Source organism: Gossypium arboreum, chromosome 3 (assembly GCF_025698485.1).
Source record: "Gossypium arboreum isolate Shixiya-1 chromosome 3, ASM2569848v2, whole genome shotgun sequence".
NCBI classification, from domain to species: Eukaryota; Viridiplantae; Streptophyta; class Magnoliopsida; order Malvales; family Malvaceae; genus Gossypium; species Gossypium arboreum.
The window spans coordinates 5,366,798-5,377,140 of NC_069072.1; the positions used below are offsets into that span (position 1 = coordinate 5,366,798).

The 10,343-nt window shown below is 27.2% G+C and overlaps 1 protein-coding gene across 1 annotated transcript; it reads left to right on the top strand.

Annotated features, from left to right (window-relative positions):
• Window positions 1-2,033: 2,033 nt before the first annotated feature.
• On the top strand, window positions 2,034-2,486 carry LOC108474985 (RING-H2 finger protein ATL18-like). The gene has a single exon (XM_017777007.1). The coding sequence runs from the start codon at window positions 2,034-2,036 to the stop codon at window positions 2,484-2,486; it is 453 nt and encodes a 150-aa protein (XP_017632496.1).
• Window positions 2,487-10,343: the final 7,857 nt, after the last annotated feature.

Sequence of the window (10,343 nt, forward strand, 5' to 3'; positions counted from 1 at the left end):
GTTATAGATAGGACAAAATATGACTGTCCATTTTTCGTTAGCAAGTTGATTATAGAGAAATTTGACCTTGGTGCCAGCAACTATACATTAAACAACCGAACTCTCTTTAAACTCAGTTGGAATTTACCTATTAAATTCTCTAATTAAACCAACTTGATCTTCTTTATTAATCTTAATTCCTAGAATCCAGTTCAAAACGAGTTCTACGAAGCAAAATTTTAAATTATACATTTCTAATTATCTCACATTTATAGTAATTTGGGTCATAATAAATATTTATTATAAACCGTAAGTTAAGAGATGATAATGAAGTAGAGCAGGTAAATACGACCAAATTCATCACCGTTTCATAAACATTAAATACGTCCATGATAATTCTGTCTCATCTTATCTCCCTCATCCCATTTGATATTTATTAGTAATTTTAATATTTTTATTTGTACATTTGGCATGTAGACAAAAAAATATAAATATAATTCAAATATTTTAGAGTTTATTATATAGGAGTGATATCAGTTCAGTTTGGTAGAGCTTTTAAAATTTTTAAACCGTTCATCTTAATTCGATTTTTCACATTAAATTTTTAGACTTAATTATTTTAATAAAATGAGTTTTGTCTTATGGGTTTGAAATATCATTTGACAAAATTTCAAGGTCATTTTCATAAATATTTCTAAAAATAATAATTTTAAATTTTCATGAACTTTTAAAATATTTTCACTCTTTTAAATATAATTTTTTATATCATAAAATTTAAATTAATTATATATTAAATAAAAACAAAATTCAATTGAATTTCGAGTTACATTCCATAAATCGTTTAAGTACTTTAGTTTAGGTCTCTTTTTTTTACCTAATCCTATTATTGTATAGTATATATTTATACTTCTAAAAGTTAAACTTATAATTTATTTTGTTTTGTGCTACTTCCTATTCAAGAAAAGAGGGAAAAAATTCAAAACAAATGGATTTAAAATTGATTAAATGATTAAAGAATTTATTTTTTAACAATTTTATTATAGGTTCGATCATATCTGTTTTTTTTATATATATATAATGCTTAGAACTAGACATAAACCCTCCACAACCCATAAATAGAAGCAGGGGCGAGGGTAGGAAATTTATTTAGGGAGCTGAAATTAAATTATAATTTTTAAAGAGTTAAATTAAATTTTTATCATTTTTAGGGAATCAAAGTACAATTTAACTTTACTAATTTAAATTTTAAAATTTTTAAGGGCCAAAATGAAAAAATTTTCATTTTAAGAAAATCGGGGTCCCTACCAGCCCCCTCTAGATTTGCCCTGAATAGGAGGATAATGTGTTTTTACACACTCGAATTTACGTCCTCCTACATTAACAACAATGTTCATGTCAATCGAATTAAGACTTAAACGCTTAAAAATCAATTTTTAAAATTAAAAAATATAAGAAATAAAATATTAGGGCGAGGCAGGACACGTAAATATTAAAAATGTTCCATACATCTAGGCTAAATTATGTATATATTTGGGTGGCTTTGGCAGTTTAGGGTTAAACGACTTAATTAATGTTTAATGGAATAATAATGTATTACTAAAATAGCATGCCCGGTTATTGCTTCGGCTGGAAGCATGGCTTCTAAAAATGAAAGTGTTTTTATTTCCCTCAATCCAAATAAAATAAAAAGGGGCGACTCAGAGGATGTGGGGTCGGCGCCGGCCCTGCACACTCGCCGATTTCAGAGTTCGATAACCACCCAAAAAATAAAAAAACAGTACGACTTGAATATTATAATCAATTTTTTAATTATATTTTCTTGGGGTCAATAAAAATAATTTCTTTCAAACATTTTAATAATCCTTAAACAATGATGAAATCCCCCCAAAGGAAAAAAGTCAAAATCTTTGCTCCAATTGGAGTATTTGGGGGAACAGTCGCATGTTATTTTCAAGTTCCCCACTGTGCCTATATAAACATATGCTTGCTTTCATTTTCCACATCAAACTCCAAACTACTCATTGCTGAATTGGTTTGTTCTAAAGAAGAAGAAAATGATTTCTTTAGTGTGTTCTAACTCGGGTTCATGCACGGCAGCCTTGATCTTCTACACTTGTGTATGGATCCCGTTTATTCAGTTCAAGAGATTTGTTTTAAGCCTGCTTGGTTTTGTTTTCCCACAGAGGTGCGGGACGATCAATGTTTCTCTTCCGGTGGCGAGGTTTGAAGATTTGAAGTTTTCCGCCGGATGCTGCAACGCGGCGGAAGAGGAAGTGTGTTCCATATGCTTGGTTGAGTTCGATAACGACGATGCAGTGAGCCAAATCCAGAAATGCAAACATGTTTTTCATATGAATTGCATTGAGAAATGGATGGAACGCTGTCACTTCACTTGCCCACTTTGCAGATCTGTCTTGTTTAATAATGTAATTTCTGCTCATACAAAATGTGGAGACATTGCTTCATATACAGCGGCCGATTTGGTTTCTTCATGGCTTTCGTTTTGACTTTTTTCTTTTTTAAATCGAAATTCAGAGTAGATATTTGTACATTTCAATAACGAATTCGTTCATGTCTAGAGAAAAAGACCAATTTTTTCCATATATCAAAATAGCTGCAATTCTTTCTTTCTTTTTTCTCTTCAATTTTTCATTTTCATACTTTTAACTGAAAAAAATTACAATTTGGTCATTAAATTATTCAAAAATTTTCATTTAAGTAATTGGGCTGTGGCTTTTTTTGTTTGCACTACATGCACTAATTGAAAGCTTACTTTTTCTTTCTCTCCTACAATTCAAATTTTTTTATGAAACAACTTTAGGCATCAAGAATTTGCGAATCAAAATTCCATCTTTTTTTCTCTGAACTTTGACATTGATTGTCATATCGACTTGGATCTAAGGTATTTTCTTTTACTCGTCCATGGGTATTAATTTATTGTATCGACCTCAAATTTTCGCCTAGAGTTCACTAGCAGAACTTAAAAAAAAAAAAAACTTAACAGCCCAATGACTTAAATAAAAACTTTTGAATAGCCTAGTGACTTAATTGAAAATTTTCGAATAATTCAGTGACCAAATTGTAACTTTTTTAGTTAAATGACCGAAACAAAAACTTACCCATAGTTTAATGACTAATGGTGTAGTTTACCCTTTTTTCTAATTATGTTGTAGATAAGTTAAGTTTAAGGTTTAATTCTAAATTTAATCTCTCTAGTTTATGAAATATGAAATTTTAGTCCATCTACTTTAATTTGTTAAAATTCTATCCTCACATTTTATGAAGTTGGTAAACACATCAACTTTAACAAATGATTTTTACTAATTTGTTGCATGTAAATCGTTAATCCATTTTGTTTCTCTTTGTCAAACGACTGAACTGCTGATTTTTAAGTCAGTGATTTAAGGATAATGTTTAACAATATTATTAACCAATTGTACAAAATTATCAATTTTTATAAAATACGAGGATCAAATTCTAATTACTTGCAGAAATGTGTTAATGATGATAACTGAGGGGCAGCTAAATATCAAAGTCAACGGAAGGGAATTGGATATAATAATATTAGTACTAATATTTGAAAATTTTAAAGAAATTATAAGAATTAAAAATCCAAAATATAATTATTTAATATTATTAGAATGAAGCACTTAAAATAAATATACATCAAATTAGTTCTAATAATTGATGGGCTGCTAGATCTATATGCGAAAATGTTGGAGGGCCCATCCATCCAACTAGTTTTTTCCCATTAGATTAGATTCTATGATGGGTGAAGCTCCCTTTCATTATTATTTTTTTATTTATTATAAGATTTTAAAAATTAATGAATGAATTTTATACATATAAATTATGATGACTAATGTACTAAAAATATAAAATAATAATAATGATTCAATTCATTATTCGTAAGTCAACATATATAATATTATCTTTAATTGTGACAAACGGTAAGCCAAACTTTTATATATATATATATATATATATATAAATAGGTAAATTATTAAAATAGTCACTTTTATTTGTCTCAAGTTATATTTTAGTTACTTATGTTATTGTGTTGTAGTATTTTAGTCATTGAGACATTAATTGTCGTTAATTGTGTAACGGGAAATTGGCATGGCACAGCACACTAAATCATCATTTCAAATGAAAATTTTAGGTTAATTTATAAAATTGATCCCTATATTTTTTCATTTTGAGCAATTTAATTTTTTTATTTTATGTTCTTTTAGCTTTCCTTTTTTTTTTCTATTCTCTTGTACTTCTCCCTCTGTTTTCCTCTCTTCTTCATTTCTTTTAATGTAGTTTTTTAGGTTTTTCATTTGTTAAAACTAGTCCACAAGCTCGCCTAAATTGAAAAAAATTAAATTGTTTAAAAAATAAAAATATAGGGACTAATTTTAACAAATGGAAAACATAAAAAAAAGTACGTTAAAAAAAATGGAGAAGGGAAGAAAACAAAGGGAGAAGCAGAAGAGAATGTAAAATAAAGAACAAAAAAAAGTTAAAAGAACATAAATAAAAAATTTACTAAAAACGAAAAAATATGGGGACCGATTGTATAAATTAATCTAAAATTTTTGTTTGAAATGATGATTTAACGTGTCACGTCAACTTACCATTACACCTTTAATGACAATTTAACAGTTTATTGACTAAAACATAACATTTCAAACATAAGTGACTAAAATGTAACTTGAGGTAAACAAAAGTGATTATTTTCACAATTTACCATATTTAAATAAAAACCCTGTAAGTTTAGTTGTGAATTAAATAAATTTGTAATATAATTTTAACTTTTCATTTATATATTTTTTTAATTATATCTATTTATTATAATAAAACATCTAATCAAATTTGATGTGATACATCACTAAATAATAAGACTATTTGTCTTTAAATTTGTTATATATTATCCCCAAAAGAAGAAAAGAGAAAAGTTCACGTTGACTTGGAAAATATCTGATGGTGTTGGTTGATCATCCACATTTGATTTGGGCTTCTGAATCTAATTTCTCGGGGATCATTTGGTGTGCACGTGCATGGCTTGCAATTTTATCTTTTTTAAACATCTGTATTCTATTAGATGAAAGAAAAAGGTACAGATACAAATACAAAAAAAAAAATTCAATAAACAAAAAATCTAATAAAAAAAATATAATAGCAGCCGATTGAGTCTTGACTCAATTGGTATGGATATTGTTGTCAATGTAGGAAGACGTGAGTTAAGTGCATTGAAGCGCATTATCCTCCTATTTATAAGTTGGAGAAGGGATATGGATAGTTCTAAACATTATGTCAAAAATAACAGCTATAATATGAACCTTACCACACAATATATAAAGTCGTTTACTAGTGGAGAATATTGTCACAAAAGGGAGAAAAAATCGAAAATGAGGTGAGAGTATCGATCTTTGACATGTAATACCTCTGGAAGGAGGCCATGTCGTGACAACCCGAAAAAAGCACATTCACCTTCAGCCATTAGATTCTATTGTCCTTTGTGTTGTAAACCCAAGCAGGCCAAGAAAGAAGAGGCGCTATCTAAAAGCATCGGGAAGCTAGAGGAACCAAGCCCAATGCCGCAGTAAAGCTGCCAAATAAAAGGCTCTACTAATTACCAGTCAAGGGCCAATACTTATTTTGTCGGAAGAGAAAGAAGAGAAAAACCAAAAGGTAAAAGTAAGAAGCCAAACGACGGCTAGAACAAGGTTGACCATGCCGACAATGAAGGCAAAGAAGTTTGCTTTGAAAGCCTAGAGAGAAAGCAAATATTTTTTTAAGTTCAATGGTTTCTTTTTGGATTTAGAGTGGAAAGGAAATTGGAAATGTCGAAACTATTTTTTTATTTTGAAAAATAGGGGTCGACTTTAAAATGAAAAATGGAGTCGTCACCAATCCTTTTTGTTTAGGTGTGATCGGATCACCTTGTAAAACATTTTGTTTTATTAAAACATCAATTTTGGCCTAAGAAATTTAAGAAAACAGGTTCAGGAGTCGGTTACGTACGAGAAAGGATTAGCACTCTCGTAACGCCCAAAATTGGCACCTAATTGATTAATTATGTCTTAATTTCGAAAATTTGAAAAGATTTTAAAATATGATCCTTTTTATTTAAAAGAAAACTTGAATAAATCGAATTGGATGATGCTAAGACTTCTTATTTCGAATAAATAAAATGTCACACCCAGTGAGTTAGGACACGACATTTGAAATCTTTGAGAATAAGATTGTCTTTTGTTTCTTAGAAATTCTTACCTCGAGACAACAAAATGTCACATCCAGCAAGTTAGGACACAACATCTCGAATTCTCGAGAATAAGCGTTTTATTTGAAATTCATGTGTTTCAATTTCAAAAGGGTATTCGGTTATTTATATCAAACGAAGAAACCAAAACCCAGTACATTAGGGCACAATTTCTCGAATTTTCAAATACAGAATATTGCCTTTATTTTAAAACAAAATTCCATGAATCGGGTGAAGGTTAATGTAATGCAATTTGATGAAAAAAATTTATGGTACTAAGATGCATACCAGAATAACAAATGCGTAACGCGAATGGTAATAACAATGGCGAAAATAAAATGAAATAAAGAAATAAAACATAGAAACTATAAAAAGAAAAAAAAAATAGGTAAAACTAAAAACCCAAAAGAATAATAGAACCTGAAATAAACCAATAAATAGATACTATGTAAAATAACCTAAATAATAATAATAATAATAATAATAATAATAATAATAATGATAATGATAATGATAATATTATTAATATAAATAATAAGTAATCTAAAGCTTAAAAGGATTAGGTAAATGAATAATAAGATAATCATAAAAATGTCTAAAAGTAAGGATAATGATAATAAGCAATTAAGTAAACACAAAAAAATGATGTAATATATAACATGCAAAAGTATTAAAATAAATAAATAAATATATATATAACGGAATAATAATAATGAGGGCCAAAAAATAAAATGAACTAAACAAAATAATAAAAGGGATAGTAAATGAAATAACAAAAATACTAATAAAAATTTAATTAAAAATTTAAAGTAGGCTGAATAACAAAGTAAAATGGTTTTAAAAAATAATAATAATTATAATATTTATAATAATAATAATAATAGTAATAATAATAATAGTAATAAAAGGTAAAAAATAATAATAAAATAATAAAAATACTATTACGTTACTACTAATAATAATAATAAAAGAAAACAGTAATATTATATAGAATAATAGTAAAAGTAATAAAATAATAATAATAATAATAATAATAATAATAATAATATAATAACAATAATAAAAATAACACTCTCCCCCTCCCTTCTAAATCATCGGTCCGGCCTTGCTCTAATCACAGGACCTCCATGCGCCGCCGTCTGCGCCGCCATCTGTGCCACCGTACACGGCGGCCGGACCTCAAAAAAAAAATCTTTTTTTGTCAATTTCAAAATGGGTAAGCTTCTTCCCCTTTATTTTTACTTTAGTATGTAAAATAAACAAAATAAAATTGAAAGATAAAATAAATTAAACAAAGAACTTAAAACGAGAATAGACGAAAAAACACCTCTTTTGCTTTGATTTTTTATAAATCTCGTGTATTTCTTGTATTGAAAGTCTCTATTTGAATCTCTCTCCTTTTTTCTCCAAAAAAAACGAACCCCATTTACAATAGTTTTGAATGGCTTTCATAGCCAAATTTTATAATTGATTGCCTATTTCTTTTTGCAAACAAGTGGGGTGATGGAGTTAGTGGGGTGGTTTAGTGGGTGTTAATTTATTTGGTGTTTTGGGCTCTACTTGTTGGGCCCGGGCAAAATTTGGGCTATGCAGGAAAGATGAACAATTGAGAGGGTAGAAAAAATAGAAATATGAAAAATATAAAAAAAAAATATTCCCATAGTTGTGCATGATCATAAAGTTGGAAAATTGAATAAAAAAATAAATTTTCATTTATTATTTGGTAAAGTTGAAAAACGAAAAGAAAGGAAAAACAAAACTTTTGAAAAATATATAATTTTAAACTAACATGCACTTCTCTCTTATTATCATTCCAATTTAAAAAGATTGGTGTTTTTACATTAGGATAAAAAATGATTAATTTTTCTTCTCACTTTTCTTTTAACTCTATTTATTTTCTTTTCATTTTTTCACTCATTCCTTCCGCCCCTCTACTCTTCCGCCCAACCAAGCACACCTCAATGCTTTACTTGGTTGAGTGGCAAGGAAATTAGAAAGATATAAAATTGAAGGGGTAGAAAAAAAGAAATATGAAAAATATATTTTTTCTTTCCATAGATATGTTTAATAGGAAAGATGGAAAATTTGAAAGAAAAAATAATTTTTTTCCGTCATTGTTTGGTAGAGTTGAAAAATAAGAGAGAAAAAAATTAAACCTTTGAAAAATATGTAACTTTAAACTAATATACACTCTCTCTCCTTTTATCATTCAATTTTAAAAGAATTAATTTTTATGCATTAAGATAAAAAATGATCAATCTCTTCTATTTTTCTTTCCTCAATAATCTTTCTACTTTTTGACAACCTTCCTCCATCATTCTACCTTTTCACCCAAGCACACTCTAAAGGTGTTTTTCATTTTTTTCCCATTTTTTTACTTAAGACTTGGGATACTTATCCACAATCTTTTGGACGATGGGCTTTTTTTTGTTGGTACAATTTCTATTAATTATCCATAATTTTCAAACTCTTAAATCAGAAAATAGTACGCATTTAAACGCACTCAAACTCACATACTCCTATATGTTGCAATAATAAAGAAAACTCAATTGACAAAGTATAATTTTATTTGATAATTTTTAAACATATTTAATAATTTATATATTTTTGAAAATTATAAACAATTATTTATCATATTTAATTAAATTTATTATCCTTTAATCACTCTACATTTACTTCTTCATTTCAGTCTCTTCTATTCATCAATTTGAGTTGGATTTTTTTAATTTTTATTCTAGTATTTGAGTTTATATTGGGCATTTAGTCCCACTATTTTTGTAAATTGTTTTTTATTTTTATTTTTCTACCATTATTATTCTATTCAAGAAGATGAAAAAATATTCACATATATCTGTAAAATATATTGATCATTCAATAGAATAATAATGCTAGAAAAATTAAAAGAAAGTTGTTATTATTATTGATCATTCAATTAATTATTTCTTTTAAGAGTTTGAACTTGATTTTCATATTGTTCTCAATATAATGTATTTTTTTAGATTTAAAACATTTTATATTTAATAATATATTTTATCATATATTTCCTATTTATATCCAAAGTCATTTAAAATTTTACTTTGTTTAAAATAACATAATATATTTACCCATGATAAAAACATATAAAACTTTCGTAATTAAAAAATTTGCATTTACTCATGAATTTAATTATATTTAGTATTTTATATTTGAAAATAATTATATCTCTAGAGATGCTCATGGGCCGGGTCGGGTTCAAATTGGGCCTAGACATGTTGCTCAAGTCTAGCCCGACCCAAAACCTAAGCCTAAAATTTTGCTCAAACCTGCTTATGTTTGCAAAAGATTTAACCTAAACCCATTTCAAGTCTGCCTATATTTTTTAAAAATATTTATATTATTTTATCTTAACATTTAATAATTTTATACATTTTCTATTTATTGAAAATTTTATATAGTCATTTTAACATTATTTTAATGTTTACATTAGAGTAGTATTATGTGTTTAGTATAGGTTTATTTTTTGATGTGTTAAACAATTACATAATATATAAAAACAACATAATATAAAGTATTGTAAGTTTAAAATGGGCCGATCTCAAGCCCTAAATGTTCAAGACTAACCCGACCCATATTTTAAATAGGCATAATATTTTTGTCCAAATCCTCTCAAATTTTAGGCGAACTTTTGAGTCTGAGCAAGTAATCTAAACCATGAATAGGCCTATATATCCCATACTTAATTTGAAGTAATTTACTAAAAATTTACAACTTAAATTGAGTACATATCAAAACATTTGTAATTTAAATTTAGTTATAAAAATATAATTAAAATTTATTTTGAAAATAAATAAAATTTTTATATAATAACTTATGTAGTCATCTATTTAAGATAAAAAAACTAATATTTTTTAACCAAAATAATATTTAAATAAAACCATCTAGACAATAAAAATAAATAACTTTTAATATTGAAAGAATAATTCAGATCGTCTTGAAAGACATAAAAGAGTCTGACAAAAAAGAAATCGGCTTGTGGACCGGCCTGGACAGTGGCCTGGTCTACTTTTTTCACAGTGAAAAGTTAGGCCGCTCATTGCTTCTCAAATTGGGTTTAGCCTTTATCTAAGCCAGCCCA